At 38.9% G+C, this 21,604-nt stretch overlaps 2 protein-coding genes across 12 annotated transcripts in view; one reads left to right on the top strand and one right to left on the bottom strand.

Annotated features, from left to right (window-relative positions):
- The window catches only part of SUPT20H (SPT20 homolog, SAGA complex component), a 33,570-nt gene extending 24,486 nt beyond the window's left edge, over positions 1-9,084 (top strand). For 8 of the 11 annotated variants that reach the window (XM_054051107.1, XM_054051130.1, XM_054051180.1 and 5 more), the window contains 4 exons: positions 2,255-2,310; positions 3,659-3,781; positions 7,296-7,401; positions 8,940-9,084. In XM_054051107.1, the coding sequence (XP_053907082.1) occupies positions 2,255-2,310; positions 3,659-3,781; positions 7,296-7,401; positions 8,940-9,040 (386 nt within the window). In that variant the 3' untranslated portion in view covers positions 9,041-9,084. The remainder of the gene's footprint in view (positions 1-2,254; positions 2,311-3,658; positions 3,782-7,295; positions 7,402-8,939) is intronic. The other 3 variants (XM_054051152.1, XM_054051172.1, XM_054051138.1) reach the window with 1 other exon arrangement.
- A 398-nt stretch (positions 9,085-9,482) lies between these two features.
- The window catches only part of EXOSC8 (exosome component 8), a 12,666-nt gene continuing 544 nt past the window's right edge, over positions 9,483-21,604 (bottom strand). The window contains exons 2-11 of the mRNA XM_009568694.2: positions 19,033-19,069; positions 17,960-18,023; positions 16,120-16,193; positions 15,484-15,529; positions 14,373-14,478; positions 14,242-14,287; positions 13,902-13,998; positions 12,760-12,880; positions 10,102-10,208; positions 9,483-9,621 (exon numbers count right to left, since the gene is read on the bottom strand). Coding sequence (XP_009566989.2) covers positions 9,506-9,621; positions 10,102-10,208; positions 12,760-12,880; positions 13,902-13,998; positions 14,242-14,287; positions 14,373-14,478; positions 15,484-15,529; positions 16,120-16,193; positions 17,960-18,023; positions 19,033-19,069 — 814 coding nt within the window. The 3' untranslated portion in view covers positions 9,483-9,505. The remainder of the gene's footprint in view (positions 9,622-10,101; positions 10,209-12,759; positions 12,881-13,901; positions 13,999-14,241; positions 14,288-14,372; positions 14,479-15,483; positions 15,530-16,119; positions 16,194-17,959; positions 18,024-19,032; positions 19,070-21,604) is intronic.

Genomic DNA, 21,604 nt, shown 5'->3' with positions numbered 1-21,604 from the left:
CGAAAGTGGCCATTGTGTGAATAAATTTTGTATTTGATGGCGGGAGCGTGGGAATAACATGCAGATATTTGCATTGAAAGTGTAGGCTGTGGTTATGGTTTTGATTATTTGAAATGGATTTTGAAAAGCTAGAGTAGGGAAAGGTGCTCTAACCTAACATTCAAATGCAATATTGATAATGATGACTGCCAGAAAGAAGGCATGACTGAACTTAGAAAGAGGCCTTGCTTTTTATGTGTGGGGCATTTTATTCTGTTACTGGTACTGCTTTATTCAAGTAGGACAATTAATTAGTTCCTTATTGCCTTCAGCTGTGACTATATAAATCTGTATGCCTCAGTACTCAGTAAAGCAGCATTTAAATTCTTAGCTTATTTTTTCAGAAATAACAAGACAAAAAAAAAACCAACCCTATGGTGTGACTGTGGAATCAGAAGTGTAGCAGGGACTTCAAGATACCCATCCCTTGCACTAAGTCAGAGTCAAATCTGTCTAAATCACACTGGACCAATGCTTATCTAAACTGTCTGTAAATAGTTTCACTCAAGAAGATTCCAGTCTCTCTCGGTCGCTGTTTGGAGTAATTCATTATTCATACAAAACATTTCCTTCTAATTGCGATGCATCACCTTGTTGCGAATTAATTTTTTTTTCTCCTGTTCCTTGCAGACATGAAAAATAGTTGTTTACCCTTTCTCTTTACATTCTGATATCAAACATGCCGTCATGTCCCACATTTGTCTTCTCTTTCTGATAGGTTGTATTTTTCAAGCCTTTCATAACCCTGTCACTTTCTTCTAGACTTTCCAATTTGCTTACATCCTTCTTAAAATGTGATAACCAAAACTGGACACAAGCCTGAGCTTGGCTGATTTACCACTGTGGAGCACAGCAGAATAAATGCATCTCATCTCTTTCACAACATTCCTGTTAACATTTCCCCATATGAGGTCTGCCTATTTTTTATTTGTATTTTTCACAACAGCATTATTTTAGCATAAGAATGCCTTTACTGGGTTAGGCCAAAAATCCCTAAAGTTTATATTCTGTCTCTGACAGTTGCTATTAAGAGGTTACTTAGGAGGGAGTTTAAGATGAGACAGAAGTATAAACGGGAACACCTCTTTTTTACAACTGTACCTCTTCTGGCAATCTACAGCTTTGAGACTTTCTCAGCTGAAGACTACCCACGTGGATCTTTGCACTTAATATCCCATGCTAGTCTGTGGATTTATCTAATTGGTTTTTGAACCCATATATATTTTTGGCATCTACGACATCTTGTGACAGTGAGTTTTATAAATGTAACCCATGTGAAGAGGTTCATGTGTGTTCTGTGGTTTGTCATATGGATGATTTGGATATGTTTGTGACTTGCTGTAACTTCCCACGTACTTTCCTGCTGTATAGACACAAAGCTAATTAGTCACAATTCTGTACTTGTTCATTTGTCTTTTTTTAATTCAGTGTTACTGTTTTTTGGACCCTTTCTTCAATTTATTAGGATCACTTCTAATTCTAATTCTGGTCTTTCAAGCACTGTCAACCTTATCAGTTTGATGTCACAGATTTTTATGTGCTGTGCTGTCGCTGACATGAGATTAGTGACCTGAGCAGACCTCTGGGAGATTCTGTTTGACAGCTGCTGTTTTATTGAAGTGTTTTTATCTGTTATATACCCGATTTACAGCTTACTACATGTACATCTTTTTACAGTGAAACTTAGCAGAGTTCCCTGTGCAATAATGCCAAAAGCTCTGTAAATCAAATACATCTTGTCAGACGCCCTTGCATGGGTGGACAGTTGTTTTGACGGGATTGTTTTCTGTTAAAGATTGAGAGACTGAGAGGCTGTTACTTCATTGAGGCCTTGGACGTTTCTAGATTTACTGTACAAACAGTAGAACTTTTTAAATCCAGAAGAAGGTTCACTGAAGAATAACTGCTATATTCTCCATTTTACTGTTGCGTAAATGGATTAACAGGTTATAGGTTACAGGGTACAGTGTCTAGTAGCAATACAGATCCCTTTTTGTTTAATCAGCACTCTTTTAACTTTGAATCTGGGTAACTATGAGCTTACCAACGACGTTATGGAAAATGCAGCATTGTATTAAGTGTAAAACTTAACCTTGCCAGTTTTCCAGCTTCTAAATGTTTAGAAATTATCCCAGTGGAAACATGTATTAATTACAAGATGCATATATAATTGACTAAAGACTTCATACTAATAAAAAGATGTTTTCTTTAACAGGCAGCCCCTTTGGTTTGAAAAATGCATCAAATCTTCGGCCCTTAAATCTTCTACAGGTAATTAATATACTTGGACACAATACTAATGATAATTTCTTAATTTTCTTGAGAGACTTGTTTAGTGCTGCTTACTGCATCGCCCCCCACAAATCTTTAAAGCCAGTTGATCACCATTTTTTGCAAATTTTATTTGCTAATTTAAAAACTTAAGAGAAAAAGCTACTTCCATAAAGATACCAGGTGGAAATTATATTCTTAGCTCACAACAAAACAGCTAGTTCACAGTAACAATCTAAAACTGCTGAAGTCTGAGTTCAAGAGAGTAATCTTAAAATACAATCTTCTCTTTTCAGCATTTGCCTGAGCTTTTATTGCTAATCATTCTTTACACAGTAGCTATGATTATTTACAAGTACAAAACAGTGCAATAGAATCACTTGGGTTACAGATAGAAGGTCTAAAAGCTGTGTGGAACATGCACAGGTAGGTGCAGTAACAGCCTTAAAGAGCTTCTGGTGATGGAAATAGAAGCTCATGTAAGATATAGGAAGTTTAGAAGGTCTGTAAATAAGCAAAAGTTGCTCCATTTAAAAGCAGAACAGGGAGTGTTTGTGGAAGCAGATATAGTTCCTGGATCTTGAACTCAGCTGTGAGTTACAGGTGCAGAAGTGCAGCTTCAGGGTTCCACAAATGTTGCACCATACTTCAAAAAATTAATACCAGTAAAGATGAGCTGTAGCTTTGCTACTTCATGTTCCCAGTACTCTGACGCTCTGGAAAAATGGAAAAGGACAGGAACAGGAAGAAGTTTATACCAGAACAGGGCTCTTCTATAAAATTTAATGCTTCTGTTTGTGTGAGTCCACATTGAAGTACATCCTTTCAAGCAACTTCTTCCCCTCCTATAAACCAAGAATAATTAATCTGAAATCAGTTCAATTAAAGCTGGAATAAGGGAAGAGGAATCAAGACTGTTTAACTTCAGTGTTTTTTTTGTATCAGACCTTGTAGCTTGTTGATTTGGAAGCATCTATTAAAATACAGTGGTGTGTTCTGAAAGTGAAAATAATATCCAGTCCTTTTGAAGACTAGCTGTTACATTTCCAGTATCTGTACAGTCCTATTTTAATTAGAATAATAAAAATATTAGAATAATTAAAATTATTTTCCTGTGGAAAAATGTATTTTCCTATCATTTAATACAGCTTTGTTTTCTGAGTGTAAGGCTTTTTCACAAACAATAGCAATTGTAAATTGATCCATTATAAAGGATTTTTTTAAGGAAAAACAACAACAAAAACAAACATCCAAGGAGTACGTCATTACCAATGCTACATTCATCCTAGGACAACGGGAAACTCAGTAGTTTGATTGCATTGTGCCTTTTGTTCTTAATCTTCAACAGCTTCCAGGTGGTTCACATATTTTTAACCCACTCCAGCAACAACAGCAGCAGCAGTCACAGTTTTCTCCACAGCAACAATCTCAACAGCGTACAACCTGTAGCCTTCAGCAACAGGGAGAACAGGTGTGTGCTAACAGCCCTCAGTCAGGGATGCATAGATGAAACGGTTTCACCTATTCTCCCCATCTCCGCAAGTAAATGAGCCTTTACACAAGAGATCTGAGGCAGAAGTGGGGGGAGGAAAATCCTCTTCCTAAACCTTCTCAAACTGCAAAGACTGCAGTGGCTTTGTTGCCATGGCCGGGGCTGGGTTATACTCCTTTGATTATATCCTTTATAGAAGACCTGTAACAAACCAACTGGCTGAGTATTGCCATACTCTGGCATGAAGAGAGACAGCCCACTATATGAGTGGAGTAAAATCAGTTTAGTTTTGTCCTGTTTATCATAATTAGAAGATACATCAAAAGAACAGAAAAGAAGCACAATCAGGATTACTGGAGTGACTATTAGGTTGATGCAAAAATAATTGCTGGTTTTGTCATTGTAAACTATAGCGCTTAACTTGGATTAAACTATTAAGTGGATTTCATGTACTATACCATTTTAAAGCTTGAAATTCAAGCAGTTTCGTTGTATGCATTCAAAAGGGGAAGTAAAGTAGTGGAAAGTGCTAGCAATATCAGCCAGGCATTTGGAAAATTAACGAACAAACAACTTGACAACATTGTCAAAAATTTTGTCACAGAAATGAGACCCTTGAAGATATTGTGGTGTGTGTTGTGCCCTCAGTCCTACTGTCCACAATCCTACTGCGACAAAGGTGTTTAACAACACTGGTTGTGGATGCCCCATCCCTAGAAGTGTTCAAGGCCAGGTGGGATGAAGCTTTGAGCAACCTTGATTGAGTGGAAAGTATCCCTGCCCATGGCGGGGGTTGGAACTAGATGATCTTTCAGGTCCCTTCCAACCCCCAAAACCATTCTAATATGAGAAGGGTCTTAAATGTCACTCTGCAATAGGTGACAACCATTTGAGAGCCATTATTGAAGTGGACCCACACAAAACAACCTGAGCGGTTGCAGAAGAACTAAACATTGACCGTTCAACAGTTGTTTGATGTGTGCACCAAACTGGGAAATCAAAACAGCTCAACAAATGGCTACTGCATGAGCTGAATGAAAACTAAAAAGGTTACAAAGTCTGCTCTGTGCTTCTTTCACACACCACCAATTCATTTCTTGATCACATTGTGACATGTGATGAGAAATGGATTCTGTATGACAACCAACAGCTGGACTGTAGTGAAGCACCAAAACACTGCCCTAAATCAAAGCTGCATCAAAAGAAGGTTATGGCCACAGTTTCGTGGTCAGCAAATAGAATCATCCACTACAACTTCTTGAATCCTGGCAAAACCATCACAGCAGAGAAGTATTGCCAAGAGATCAACAAAATGCACCAAGAAGTGCAATGCTTGCACCCAGCGCTGGTCTACTGAAAAGGATCAGTTCCTCTCCATGACAACACCTGACCACATTTCACAGATGACTCTGCAGGAGTTGCACAAAGTGCACTATAAAAGTCTGCTTCACCCAACTTACTCACCAGGCCTCTTTCCCAGTGGTTATCAGATTTTCAAGCACCTCAACAACTTCCTGCAAAAGAAGGTCTTCCACAATCAAGCGGCAGCTCAAAACACCCCTGAAGATTCATCAGTTCAGAGACTCCAGAATTCTGTGCTACCAGAATAAATAGAGTTGTCAGCAAAACACATAGATTATAATGTTTTTCATTTAGAATAATAGATTTTTTTTCTAAGCTGAGAAATACTGTTTGAAAGTTTATGATTAAAAACAGCAATTATTTTTGTACCAACCTAATACAACTTTACTTACACTGCTGTGAGATGGATTATGGTCCTTGTTGCTGTAGTTCAACAGAATTGTTCTCTACACATCAGCAAAAGTATTGGTTGGCTTTAAAGCTGTGATCTTAAGGCACTTTGCTGTTCCCTGTAGTTAATGTTAAAAGGCTTTAATCACTGAAGAATCCTGAAGTCTTCATAGTGACCAGTCTGAGTGTTTTCTGAGTGACAAATTTTGAGTGGTTGGTTCCACCTGTGCCTAAAATTTTTACCAGGACTAATGCAGCAATTTGGGCAAACCAGCTGCTGTGCTTTAGTGTTCTTCGTCTTCCCAGACATGCAAACCTTCTATTTACAAAATAGTCTCTACAGGATACTGCTTGACATAATGATTTTTGTTGTGCTGCTGTAGACTGTTCATAAATAAGGTGCCTCTATAAAATGTCTTTTATGGTGTATAATCTGTGTCACAGGCCTTGCTCTAGAATGTGGGGCAGTTTAATGGGAGACTCAGATTTATTTGCAGAATCCAAATGTCAAATTACTAGTTGAATTACTAAAAAAAATTATGCAAGCCCGTACTATTGGATTTTATTTTCCAGACATTGAACTTTAAGGGCCTTTACAAAAAGGCTGATGTAAGCCTAGTCCTTGTGGCAGAAAGTTCTGGAGGAAATCAAACTCTCTGCATTGTCTAACTTGCACTGTGGACCTTCTCTCTTACCAAGCATCACAGGGTTAAACTAGGGTCATTAGCTAAAATGATCTATTACGAATACCAGATTCCGTAGCTTTCACTAAGGACAAGAATCTGTACGTTCACAGTGCTCTGATGCAAGTGCTTGGTGGAAAGAAACTAAGCCCCGGACAACCAAGAATTTTCTGTGCTGCCAACAGAACGTATACGTTCTCATCTCATACTTGGGTTTTTTTTCCCCTCAGATGCTGGTTCTCAGCTTTCGTAAGTCTGTCTTAGTCACTGTGATTGAGATGATCATGTCTGTAATGCGCAATCTTTTCATCCAGTTTACCTCTTAGTGGCATTATTTCATATGGTTATTCTGAAGAAGCATTGCAGTTCCTGGAAAGGCGTCAGCTCAAAAGCCTTTTTGATTTCTTTCTGACTGATAAGCCACATCATTTGCTTGAATCGCATATAGAATCTCTTATTTTCCCACTTTATGAATGAACTTGAAAGTTCTAGAAAAGGTCATAATTCAGTGCCCTTTAACTTCAGTAAACACTAGATCAAACTCCAATAATTCTGTTGAGTGATGATTGAGGACTTCTCTGTTCTGAAAATAAAATTTCAAAAGCAGGGTTTGTATTTTTTATGAAATCAAGGAGTGTGTGGCACAATATGAGCGTGTGAATGTAAGTTAGACTTTCCACATTTTGGTTGATTAGGACCTTTGCTTATGGATGGTATCAGGTGTCACCTGAAGACTTTGGGGCTGGGAGTAGGACAGGAAATGTCATTACACCCATGAACTATAGTCTCTGCTGACTGCAGGGAAGTTGTCAACAACAGGGGACTTCCGCTGGGTAACAAGCATACCATGTCTGCCAAAACAGAGCTGGTTTGAGGCATTCAGCATCTGTTCTGCTTTCATAGTAACTATGTTATAGCCTGTGTCCACACGCTCTGGAAGATGTAGAATTAAATGTTTTTTAATGGGTCTTCAAAAGTTTCCCTTCACACTGGCTTTATTTACTTACTCATTTATACCAAAATTTGGTAATAAGGATCAAGCTTTTCATTTTTGTTAGGGGTCTGACCAAGGTCCATCCAATCAAGATCAGGCACTATCTGCCCAACAAGCTGCTGTAATTAACCTGACCGGAGTAGGGAATTTTATGCAACCTCAAGCCACAGGTATGTGCTTGCTGAACCACCTTTTGTAGTTAAGTGTGTATGTTGATAAATTCACACTGAAATGAAGTTTGGTCTTGAAGAAGTCTTACATTAGTTCAGAACAATTTACTATTTATTATAAGCACATGAATTGTACAAGAAATACTGGACTTCCAAAGCATGCACTTTTCTGCCTTGTTTGGCAGCTAAGTGTGGTAAATTGATAATATCACAGGAAAATAAGTCACACTTGATACAAAAAGAAAATACAGGGAACTTCCATGCCAGACTTCATTGAGGAATGCTTCTTTAACTGTGTGTTTAACATCCAGTACGAGAAACCACTTTGTGTCTCCACAAGCACTTCATAATCTAATTGTGTTTTAACGGAGTATGCATATCATGTATACTTTATTCTGCACTGCTTCCAGTCTGACTCTGAAACTATTTCTATTGATCCCCCTTTTTTATGACAATCTATTCCTATTTCTTTGTTCCCTAACCCTAACAAACTCGACTTGACCTCTATGACCTGCCTGCTTTCACCTTCTCCTCTCTTAGTGTTGTCTCAGCTTGGCTCTGCCATGAACAGACCTGGGCAAAGCCTTCCTCAGCAGAAACTCCAGCTCTCTTCTGCCTTACAACTGCAAGAACAAGCCTTGCAGCAGCAGCAGCAACAGATACAAGTAATCCAGCAACTTCACTCTGTGTTTAAAAGCAAGACAAAAAAAAAAAAAAAAAAAAAAGAAAAAATTTAAAATAAAATTCTCAGCTCCAAAAGCAAAAATTTACCCCTTTGACTTTTTTTTCTCCAATTGAATGTCTTCATGGTCTCGCAAAGGGAAAAAAAATCATTAACTTAAGGAAACTGTGTCATGAGAGATTTGAAATCTGTCGTTCTCTCAGCTTGGAGCACTGAATTTATTTTAATCCATTTAAACCATCCACCTTCCTGGTTTGCTAACATTCAAGGAGTGCGTGTGGCACGTTATCTAAATAAGCTCTGCCAGGTGCCAGTAGATTTCAAAAACGGTATGAATGTAAGCACCTGTAACTTCAAATGTAGCACTGATACAGTCAGTGCATAGAGGCAACAGCTCTGGCAAAGCATTCCTACAGCATTCTGTCACTCACGTGCTTTATGAAAGTATTTCCATATTTTTTAGCACAGTCTCCTTTTTGTGATACAAACAGAAAATGCAGTGTATACACTGAAAAGGAATGTTAAAAATGTGCTGTGAAACCCCAACATTCACTGAAGTTGCTGAGTTACTGCAGTTCCTGCAATGGAGAGAAAAGGCAAAAAACCAAAGCTGTCCACATACAATGTAAAATGTTGATGTTAGATTTGCCCTCAGCAGGCTTCTGTGCCACTGGTGCTGCTTGACTGTACTCATTGCCCTGGTACTGGGGCTGTTTCTTTTGTCAACCTGGTCCTTCCTCATTTTTATTTTTTCATTCATCTCCCTCCCTCCACCTCCCCCTTCATTTTTCCTGATGGGAAACAACTTTATAGTGAATACTAACCAGCTTTTTCTCCCCCTTTTCATTCACGGCAGCAGTTGCAATTCTTGCAGCATCAAATGGCTATGGTAGCAGCAGCAGCACAAGCAGCTCATCTGCATCATCAACAGCGTTCAGGCAGTCACTCAAAAAGTAAAAGGAAAAGAGGCACATCGACCCCTCCAAAACCCTGAGACTTGCTCCCCCCCCTCGCTAAATAAAAAATTATTCAGAGGGAATTTATTTTTCCGATTAAAAAGGAGAAAGCTTAAAAACAAGTGGATGTTTTACATTACAGGTGAGAAAATGAATTTTTGACTCTACACTGAAATAAATGAACTGTTTCTGGAAACCAACCTTACAGAATTTAAGATATTTCAACTAGGAAGGGGCTAAGTCCTGGTTTCCTTAAGTCATTTAGTTTTTTTAATAGAACCTTTTATCTTGTATTTTTTACCACTCGGCAGCATTGTACATAGTATAAGGGTGAAAAACATTTTAGAAAAAAATGATCTTTGTAAATGTAGTATTGGTATTTGTTTATTTAGTATAAAAGGTTTGTGAACACTATAACAAATACAATTTTTACAAATCCATTTTCGAAAAGATCTCCTCCTTTTGTTCACTTGGAATTTATACTTTTTATGACTTTGTCTATCAGCTTCTTTACTTCTTTGTGCCTTGTAATCGCTCTGGTGATACAGTCCTGAAGCTTGGCTCCTGTAAGAGGACTTCCCCCTAAAAATTAAAGGGAACAATTTCATTTTCTATGTATCTCTAAATGTGTTTTCCAAATGAGAATATTAAGGAATAACAGTAATTCTTGTGATCAACATCATTCACCTGGGGAGCATACAGCTTCCCCAACTCTGGCCTCGGGCAAAGAAAACGGAAACAAACTAGAGTTGTAACAGGAGACATGCTCAAAATTTGTCCTTTGCTGTATGTAGGTCAAGCTGTGACTTCTTTTTGAGCATAGGATAGGACAGACTATTATTTCAGCTGGATGGGACCTGCAATGGTCATGGGGACCTACAACTTCAGTTATGCCACCTCTTTCAAAATTAATTTCAAGAGCAAATCACTTAATAAGTCCTCAAGCAGACAGCCTGGTATCATAAAGCACCCACATTTTACAAAGCAAAGCAGGTACAGAACATCTAGGTCAAGAAAAGATTATCATCTCCAAAGGTTCCTGTGTAATAAACTTGGAAATACCTGGTTTATGGACAGAACATAGTCTGTCTTCATCATCAGTTACAACAGTTACCGTTCCGGTTGCCAAGTCTTCTTCCTCAGCAGTTGGATCAACAATGAGTAATGTGCTTGTGAAAGAAAAATATGCAAACACGTTAATACATGCTCCTCCATTAATATTACTGCAAAGTACCCGTAACTATTCATTTTTTCTGTTTTACAAAACACTTGCAGGTGGACTTGATGCTGAGGGTTATCTGTTTTACCAAAATGCACCAATTTAAAAAGAAAAAATTAAGTAGGAGATTCGGTGTATTCAAGTGCACGTGTCTATTAAAAGACTGGCTGTTGGAAATAGACCTTTATGCCCAAGTTTCATCAATTTGTGACACCCGTGTATTGCAAGAAAATGCCATTAAACTGCTGTTTGCAATATGCAGTCACTTATTTCAGGGTTATGCAAAGAAAATGGCATTGGTTTTACGGTGTGGGTTGCACTAATCTCTCCCAGACTTTAAGGCAAAACTCATTTTCAGTGGTAAATTCACCGAAGTAGTTCTCAGTGTCTTGTCAGAAAACCCTAACATTGAGACAGGGAAGAGTTCAAAAATGGATTTTCTGGGTTCCTTAAAGCAGCCAAAATAAGCTGTCATATACCACATGATGCAGATCATTAGAAGATATTAAATATTGTTAATTTTGACCATTTAATAAAAACAGAGCAAGCTAATGGAAAAAAAAGAAAAAATATCTAAACTATAAGCCAACTTAGTACAAAAAGAAAAACCTGAAGTAACAAAAAGCCAAACGACTACCATTCAGCATTAGTTTCTTTACAAAAATAATTAAAAAAACCCATTGGCTGAAGTACAGGTATAGTGACAGGAGCGACTTTCACTGAAGCCTTCGTGAAGCCTCAGTCTGCACCATTAAACGAACATGTAGTATTGATGTAATCAAACACAGTTCAGCAGCTGAAGCGCACTCATTCTAAGTGATGTCTAATGCGTTTGCGTGGGGGTGTATGTCAGTAGAAAGGCTTTAGGAACCAATTATACAAAACGGGTAATGGAATTTTTCTGTTTTAACTCACATGCAATGCATAATTAAAGGTTTTCTGAGTAATTTAAAACATCCACCAATAGTTTCAGATTGCCATCTAATAGCAAGAGTGTAATGAAAACAAGTCCTTAGCTACGCTACCCAAAAATACTGCCTTATTAATTCTACCCACACACACTGTGCAACATCAGCCCTTTGCCTGACTGAGGGACCTGGCACACACGGAGACTCTGATGGAACAGAGTTGTTTTTTATGTGCAGGTTGACTCCACAGGAGCCAGCAGTGGAGCTGCACTATGCTCTGCACCAGCGTTCCTCGCCCACAGCCACACTACCCAGCAACCCAGAAGTTTTATTTATTCAAGCATGGCTTTGACATAGAAGAAAAATGCCTCTGGAAGCTGGAGTATGTAAAGTGTATTATTTAGAGGGCTGTGCCAACAGCTGTAGGAAAAACTAATTAACCAGATTTTAAAAAGAACAAACCCAAACAACAAAACACAGGCCCACACCCCCTCATTATTTAGTTTTAGGAGTTAAAGGGAGACTGACTTGTTTGGTGCAACAAACAAGTTTCAGCAAAGAGAACAAAGCCCAACAGTCACTTTCTTCCAATGGCAACTTTTTAGTGTCTTGGTAAGTATTTGTGATGTATGTGCAAATAATGCTCTACTGTCTGCCTCTACTGCTATCCAAACTCTCACGCTTTCAGTCTACATCAAAGCTTCATACCCACAAGAATTAAAGCAATCAACAGGAGCATTCTGAAGTACTGATAACTTTCTGCTTTGATTCATTTTGGTAATGACTTGGTCAATATTTCATGTTTTCCCCACCCCATCTCCTATTTGAATGAAAGGGCCCCTGATGTCTCTAAATATGCCTATATCTTACATCAGTTTCACAGTACAGCGAGCATCATCTGATTTGTCATTTTCTACTTCTCAAATGGATAAATGACTGCATTTCTTATCAACAGCAGCAGAACGCAAACTTAACATGCATGGACTAATGAAGAGCCAGTAAACTGTCAGGCAAAGAGTAAAATCAAATGCAATTATTTTGAACTCCCAGATTCTTTACCTACATGAACAATGACTTAAGAGGGATGGTCATACTTCATCTTGGGTAACTGTTTTCCATATCCAGAGGTTCTGTTGTTCTAACTGGACCATTACTTCTTACTTCCTCTTGTCTTGTTGACTAAATACTTGGTATAAGCTTTTTGAAAACTACTCTATTTTATATCAGGTATTTACATACTTCTAAAACATTAATTGAATTGGTAACATTATTTCATCTTAAAGATAGTACAAAAAACAATACCTATTCCTGTACTTCTAACCGTATTTTTTAGACTGAGAACCAGTTCTGCTTCAAATCACAGGGAGAAATAGGACAGACTTCATTTTGTTCTGCATACTCATTCATATCGCAGCACTACAGATAAGTTCAACAACAGAAGCCGTGGGTTGAAGACCAACAGCCCGAGTGTGCATTCCTCACCAGCACAAGAGCATAAGAAGTGCAGAAACATCATTAGTAGCAGCCTCTGTCTTTTGACTTCTTTTGACATACATAGTTGTTTTCAGAAGTGCAAAACAGTTACAAACTTACTCATCAAATATAGCAAAGGAAGTGGCAACCGGATGCTTTCTGATAATCAAAGGATTCTTCTGTTTTAAATTAACTTCCGGTAAACCAGTTTCTTCATTTATAGTAACTGATGGCAACTGTACTGAAGAAATAAAAAATGACAATGGTATAATATTAAACATTGCTGGTTTTAGTAGGCCTAGAGATGTGCAAGACTATTGAAATATTTCAGCTGTTCTTTTAAACCACTGAGAATAGAGGTTTGGCTACACTACTGGTGTTCCGTACAAAAAAAAAAAAAAACAAACCCTTGAATTCAAAGAAAGTATTTAGCTTAGAACTACCTGTTCGAGGAATTATTTAATTTTCCTCCTCAAGGTAACATTCTTCCTTACACAGAAGCATTTTCTGCTTCCAAAATGCCATATAATTAAAATACTTTACGGTCATATTTAACCAGAAGTATTTTTTGCCAAAAACCCTATCAGACATATAAAAAACAGGAATATAGCCTCATCTAATGGATTTTATATATCTGCAGAATCAGTGTAATCTAATCTTCAGATTACTCTTGCTCTGACTACCTACACAGCGTTGGAGGTAAGAAAATCAAGAGTAAAGTAGCTATAGGAATTCAAAGGTAAGCAAGCCATGGTTAAAAAAGGACTTGCTCCAAGCTTCCCTGTATGCTGCCTCCTACATACATTTATAACCCACAGACCTGTGAATAATTATCCATACATTGTATGCATTAAGGTAGGAATATCCTGTTGTCACAAGTAAGCAAAGACCCCAAAATGTATTCTGCTTACACACAAGACATTATTACGAAGGTAAGACCGTGATCTAGATGTTAAAGTTGTTCGCTGAAAGATTCAGATCTCTGACACTGAAGAACACGTGGCAGAAGAGCTATCAGTGTTATAAAAGAGTAATAATATATACAAAAAGATCCTGCTCCCCAGGTGTTACACATCTATGGCATCCATACCTCATTTCCACTTTGTATTTGTGTTTACTTAGTAATTTAGCATTTAAATGACAAGGGAAAAAAGCAGTCTTAAGGAATAGTGAACCAGTTACCCATTCATCTTGATTAAAAACTACATATTTCTCCAAGTAATGCTAATCTGAGTGTGTCTCTTGCTCTAGCAAAAACTTACCATTTTTTAATGCTGCTAGCAAAGCAAAGGCACTGGCATCCAAAATGTTTCCATCATAGTCCAGACATATGATGTCACAGTATAACACCCAAGCAAGCTATCGAAAAAAGGTTTGCACACGTGAGATATTAGAGAAGCTAAGTAAGCCGCAGAGTATCTAAAAAAATGCTGGACATATCAACAAGATGCTTATTTCTAATATACAATTTTAACACTTCAGTTGTAAAACAAGCTATGAAGTCAAAGAAGCAGAAACAACCTATAATCACAAATATCTTCTTTAATGTCTCAATACTGTGATCTTTTCAGTCTGTCCCTCTTCATTTTGAGGCACACTTACCTTGCCGTCTGCAATACATAGATCTTCTTTCGCTATTATCTGTGAACTAAAATAAAATGAGAGGGTAAACTAGGAAACAGAAAATTGTCTCGCAGAGTTGTTTGTGTATTAAAGGCATTAAGATGACTTACTTTTCAATCACATCTGCAATGAACTGGCTTGCTGCTTGAGCCTCTTCACCAGGTGGACCAGAGCGAAACCTCGTAGAACAGAGGGACGGCAGATCTACATTTGGAACTAGGTAGAAAGAATCATTAGTCATAAACTAAAGAAGGTAGGCAATGGGATATCAAAAATAGAAATAAGACAAAAACCACTCTTAATAGCATTTTATGTACTTCAAAAGAAAGGCGAGACCAAGAATTTTTCTATCAAGACTTCCTACTTCTCCCCTCAAAAATAAAGTTATGCGTGAGTTTGTATTAAAGAACGTGAAGTATTCTGTACTCAGAAACTATTCCATGGAGAAGCATATCCTTCTCACTACCATTTTCTGTTTGTAATCCTGCTATAAACATCATGACCCCACACAAACTCTTAAGTGTTAAGCATTCTTAAGTAGATCAAGAAACAGTAGCATTTCTATCCCACTGCCTGACTTTACTGGTATGCCATCTGCTTTTCATCAGCCATTAAAACCTGATGCTTTAGACTTGAAGCAAAAACATGAATAAACATTCGTGACAAAAACCTGAGCATAATCAAGTTCACTGACAACAACGTACTCTGGAGATGCCTTGTAAAAAACGGCTTTAGTCTAAGTTCCTAGTTCCATGGAATTATTTTACTTCAGCAAAAACTCCAAACAGGAGTGAGGATGTACCCTTTGGACTTCTGCAGTTCTTTGAGAAATAAACAGGGTTTATTTCACTGGTTTTAAGAGTTTGTTTTGCCTGCTGGGACTTCCAAGACAAAAGTTAACATGCCTTTGCACAACACTGCATTCCACAGTCTTTTCTAGATGAACTGCCTTCTGCCTCTTAACATAACTTGCTTCCTCCTGCTGCAAGTTCGTTTTCAGCCTGAACTGAAATCAGCAATAATGAAGGTAGCTTTACATGGAAAGCTCACATGCAAAAAAGGGGGAACAGTGAAATTTCTGAACTATCACTTCCTCTATGTCAATTTGGAAACTGATTTTAAGGAAAGCAGCATGATTTTACCCAAATTCATTCAACCGTTCCCTTCATTACAGTCTGTTAGCAATACAGATCTGCCTAAGATCCATACTGAAAAGCTTACCAATATATCCCTTATTAGCAGAATCTATCGTGGGTGCAGCAAGTTCCTGGAGAAAAAACAAAGACAAAAATTTAGAACTGAATATTGTACAAAAATATTTTTCCAGCTATTCTATATAGAAACGGTCATTTTCTTGCCAGTTATCATTACAGTGAGATTTACAAAAGCTATTTTTAATCGGTCTCTGTCTGTATTTGTCCTGTGGGAAATCTCCATATAGGGATGTGCAGTCGTATGTCTCATAGCTCATGGCAGGCCGGCAGTGAAGTTGAGGTTACAAGGCACTTAACAGCCCATACAGCTAATTACCAATGCACTTATTGATCAATACTCAGTAACTCTCCGATTATATAGCTTTTATCTAGAAATAATGAAGACTTTTTATATATATATATATATATATCTTTCCCCATACACAATAACCCACCACAAAAATACATGTTCTCAGATTATACAGGCAGGACTATATAGTTAGATAATTAAATTATATACTAATTTCCTTACCTGAAAGTAATTCAGGTAAAAGAACGTTATTGTGTCTGACTGGCATATTATTGTAACTCTGCAAGAAATTCATTCTAAACACAAATGCACAAGTTCAGCTAACAACTAGATTAAAATAAAAACCAACCATACCGCTTTAACTCCACAAATCACTGTAGTATTTCCAAACTTCACCAGGGCAGACCCATCAGCCGTTGTAATTGAACCTGAAAAGAGAAAGTGCTGTTCAACATAACCTGTTTTTCCATTCTAAGGGCCTTAATAACCACCTTCCCCAACTGTTTGCTTTCCATTGTTTTATACTGAACACAGGCTAAGCAAAGTCTCAATAAGCCCAGGGTGGGAACAGAATCTCTGCATTAAACAGTCAATCACACACTATCACATAGGATGGTTGAGGCTGGAAGGGATATCTGGTCGCCAACTGGCACAACCACCTTGCTCACGCAGGGCCACCTAGAGCTGGATGCCCAAGACCATGTCCAGACAGCTTTTTAATATCACTATGGATGGAGACTCCAAAACTTCTTTGGGCAATCTGTGCAAGAGCTTGGCCACCCTCATAGTAAAAAATTGTTCCCTCATGTTCAGAGGGAACTTCCTGTGCTTCAGTTTGTGCCCATTGCCTCATGTCCTGTCACTGAGCACCACCAAACACAGCCTGGCTCTGTCTTCTTTACACTCTGCCTTGAGGTATTTACACGCATTGGTAACAACCCCTCTCAGCCTTCTCTTCTCCAGGCTGAACAGTCCCACCCCTCTGAGTCTTTCCTCATGGAAGAGATGCTCTAGTCCCTTCATTGTCTTCATGGCCTTTTGTTGGGACTCTCTTCAGTATGTCCAAGTATCTCTCTTGTATCAGGGAGCTCAACACTGGACACAGCACTCCAGGTGTGGCCTCACCAGTGCTAAATAAAATAGAAACATCACCTCCCTCCACCTGCTGGCAATACTTTGTCTAATGCAGCCCAGGATAACATGGACCTTATTTGTAGCAAGGGCACATTGCTGGCTTACATTTAGCCTTGTATCCACTGGGACTGTCTTGTCCTTTCCTGCCAAGCTCCTTTCTAGCTGAGTGGCTCACAGCATATATTTGTGCCTGGGGTTCTTCCTCCCTAGACAGAGGACTTCGTGCTTTTCTTTGTTGAACTTGATGTCAGCCCAATCCTCTAGCCTGTCGAGGTCCCTCCAGATGGCAGCATGACCTTCTGGCCTATAAGCCACTCCTCCTAGTTTGGTGTCATCTGCAACCTTGCTGAGGGTACACTTTGCATCATCATCCAGATCATTAATGAAGATGTTGAACAGGACTGAAGCCAGTATTGATCTCTGGTGCACTTTATTACACCAGAAATCATAGCTGATTACCTGTAAGTCCACCTTTCGGCTGACTTACGGCGAGACCTAATGGAAGGCAGCACTGTACAATGGAAGAGATGTGCAGTGTCAAGTCTGAGCAACAATCAGCAACTATTCCATGCTGGTACACAAACCTGTACTTTACTTGTAGAAATTGCAAGGTGTGAGAAAGGCCAGTAAGGTGCAGCTGCTCACCGCATAAGACATACCTTGCTCCTGTTTGAGACAGTTGCTCAAACTTAGAACAAAGCAAAAACCAGGAGTCACTGCCTCTTTCAAAACACTAAGGCATCAATTTTGCACTGGTCAGCATATGCATACACACTATCTTCAGTATCTATAACATATGCTGTTGATCTTAGAAAGAGACGAGTTTCCACAAGCACCTAAATTGTGCTGTGCACACCAGCCCAGGAACAGGACTGAGTAAGAAAGCTCAAATATACTACTGTACCATGCATTCTCTTTAATGCTTGTTGAAACTATGCATAAAAATCTTTCCTCTTTCTTGTTTCAAAACACAAGCACCCAGATAACTGACTAGCAAGTCATTAAGGTCACTATTATAATCTAAGCTCCTTCATTATTAAGATTTCAAATAAGCACTTGCCTATGTTGACAGTAGTTGCCCGGAATTCACCTAACTCCCTTCCATCCGGTCGACAGTTCTCTTTCTATATAAAAATCACAAAGTTCAAATTAGAAAACATACTTTATGAAATAACACACCAATATTTATGCTATACAAGTTCATATAAAACTTTTTAGCAGAAATACACAGTTACAAAATCACGTTCCAGCCACTTTTTCATCACCTGATACATAGATAAGATATAAGAATAAAAAAAAAAATTGTTCTTAGTTTATTACAATTTATTTAGAAAATACATTCAACAACAGATTGATTGTCTCAGTCTTAAGTGCTACAGGCTAGATTCAGAATACCATCCAAGAATGAATGCTCAATGATCCCTTAAAACTAGAGTTTCTATCAGTCTCCATTGTTTAGATTTTGTAGGTAATTCCTCACCCCCCACCAAGAAATTAATGCTAGAGTGATCTAAAGGAAAAAAAAAATCCTCCCCAAAAAAACCCAATGTTCAAATGCTGTCAGTCAGATGCTGTACAATACCTGAACCTTAAGTCAGAAATATCATCAATTCACAATCATGTTAGATCCAAATTATTATTCATCACCATTTATTTCAAGCTTCTCAAAAGCAAAGATTTTTGGTTCCATTATAAGAACCAAAACCGACTGCAATGATACTGGACCCATTTCTACCTTAATAAGGGACAGGCTAATTTAATACACCAAGCATGGTTAGCAGCAATGTTCTCTATTACTTATTTTTAGTAGCATCTAAAAGACTGGCCTGACATAACTGTACCAGACACAAACCTGCACCACCATCCTGATCACATTTAACTTGCATTCCTCTCCAGGCCAACAGAAGCATATATCCATCAAGCTGAACAGGGACACAACCTGCCACAGCACCAATTGCACATACAGATGCAAAAACACGATCAGAAGAGTATGACTATTTTTCCCTTGCTCCCTGAGTTTTTTGGTTTACCCTTACAGTTTAAGATTTCCATACAGACAATTGGAAAAGCAGAATCAAGCAAGAAAAAAATTGATTGCAAGCAATTTACACACACATATTACGTTTTACTCACCAAAAATCTTCTGTAGTATTCCAGTGGTTCCACCATCCTAAAACAAACAGAAAGAGAAGTTCACATGCAAGCTCCCAAGTAGATATGTGAGGGTAAAAAGATAAGCAAGCACAAACGCACAACAACAAATAATTTGAGAATCAAGATCACCATCAAAGCTGCTTAACAATATGGTTCCAGAAAGTTGAGAAAACTCTAAACTTATCTAAGAATACGACATCTTCCTACATTCACTTACAAGATTCTCCTCCCTAACAAGGAACCTGCCAGCACGTATACTAAGATGACCAAAGGACTGGGAAACCTTCCACACGAAGTAAAGCTGAGAGAACGTGGTTTGTTCAGCATTGAAAAGAGAAGGCTTAGGGCAGACCTTATTACCATGCACCAGTACATAAAGGATATCTACGAGGAGGATGGAGATTCCCTTTTTACAAGGAGACACACAGAAAAGACAAATTATAATGTCTATAAGTTGCTCCTGGGGAAGATTCCACTTGGATTCCACAAGAAAACTTTTCATCATGAGAGTAGTTAAACATCGGAATAATCTCCCCAGGGAAGTGGAAGATTCCTCTACACAGGACACTTTTAAGGCTCAGCTTGACAAGGTGCTGAGCTATCTCATTTAAACTATATATCACCTAAAAACATTGGACCAGATGATCCTTGAGGTCTCTCCCAACCTGGCACTTTGTGATTCTGTGTGATAAACATAACAAAACATACTAGCTATCACCTCAATGATCCTGACAATTAGTTTGAACTCAAAAGGCATGTTAATTAAGACAAGGCTGTAGAATGTTTCCGAAGAAATGCAAAAAGGATACTTTTATCACAGTGTCTGAAGTATTTGCTAGTTCTAGGGCTGCATTCAGATGTACAAAACTCTTTAAAACAATTTTATAGCCTTGAAATATTAGCTTCTCTTAAAGTCTTTAAGAAAATATAAAACTAAGAAATATGCTTGGTGCAGCATTTCTCCTGAGAAATAATTAATGCTTATTATTAATTATATACTACTAACAGCATTTGTTTATTAGTATTTTAAGCAAAGGACATTAAAGTAAGAAATATTCATTAAAGAGTTGCTAATATCTGAACAAAGAATTCTCAGTTTTGTTAAAACAAGCACTTCTGGGGAAAAAAAGATACCTGGAAAAGGCAAGTTTCCCAATGCAAACTAACATATAGAGGTATCCACAACTCATGATGGCAAGCATGAATTAACCTCTGCTGGTTCCCCATTGGTCCTGTACTACTATTTTTTAACCCAAAGACTCGGCCTATTCTCTTCTTATTCATGTAAGAGAAATCGTCAGACCCTGTTTCACACATTTAAGCGGCAAGAAGGAAGGACACAAGAACAGATTTCCCAGAGAACTTGTGGATGCCCCATCATTGGAAGTGTTCATGGTTAGGCTGGATGGGGCTTTGAACAACCTGACAGAGCAAAAGATGTCCCTGCTCTTGACAGGGGGTTGGACTAGAAGATCTTTGAAGGCCCTTTCCAATTCAAACCACACTATGATTCTAAAAGGACCATGAGTTCCCTACTATTCTAAGCTTCATATAATGATTCGCTAAACTCATTCTCCCCGTACCTCTTCCCTTCGACAGAGCAGGCTGCCCTCCTCCACATCATAGACTCATAGAACAGAATCATAGATGGTTTGGGTTGGAAGGGACCTTATAGATCATCTAATTACAACTCTCCTGCCGTGGGCAGGGACACCTCCACTAGACCAGGCTGCTCAAGGCTTCATTCAACCTGCCCCTGAACGCTTCAAGGAACGAGGCATCCTCAACTTCCTTTTGCACCCTGTTCCACAGCCACACCACCCCCATCGTGAAGCGAAGCCACAGGACAGCTCACACTGGCTGGGCCGCTGGAGGGCGTCGGATCCAACTCCCTCACCTAAAGCAGATGCATCGCTCGTGGCCTCGTCCAACATCACCAGCTCTGAGGATGGAGATACCACGGCCTCCTTGCCTGACCATCCTTCATCACAACCTCTCTCATCCTATATCTACTCAGAACCCTGATTACTGGCACCAGTGCTGTTTAATATCTTCATCAATGATATAGACAGTGGGATCGAGCACACCCTTAGCAAGTTTGCAGATGATACCAAGCTGAGTGGTGCAGTTGCCACACCAGAAGGATGTGATGCCACCCAGAGGGACCTGGCCAGGCTGGAGAAGTGGGTCTGTGAGAACCCCATGAGGTTCAACAAGGCCAAGTGCAAGGTCCTACACCTGAGTCGGGGCAATCCCCAATTTCAACACACGAAGGGGGATGATGTGATTGAGAGCTGCCCTGCAGAGAAGAACTTGGGGGTGCTGGTTGATAAGAAGCTCAACGTGAGCCGGCAGTGTGCACTCGCAGCCCAGAAGACCAATTGTATCCTGGGCTACATCAAAAGAAGCACGGCGGCAGGTCGAGGGAAGTGGTTCCTATAGCGACCTTCCAGTACCTGAAAGGGCTACAAGAAAGCTGAGGAAGGACTGTTTACAAATGCTTGTAATCATAGGACTAGGGGCAATGGGTATAAACTGGAGAGAGGCAGAT

The sequence above is a fragment of the Cuculus canorus genome, chromosome 1 (genome assembly GCF_017976375.1).
Source record: "Cuculus canorus isolate bCucCan1 chromosome 1, bCucCan1.pri, whole genome shotgun sequence".
Lineage (NCBI taxonomy): Eukaryota > Metazoa > Chordata > Aves > Cuculiformes > Cuculidae > Cuculus > Cuculus canorus.
This window is presented reverse-complemented; position numbering and strand designations above follow the sequence as displayed.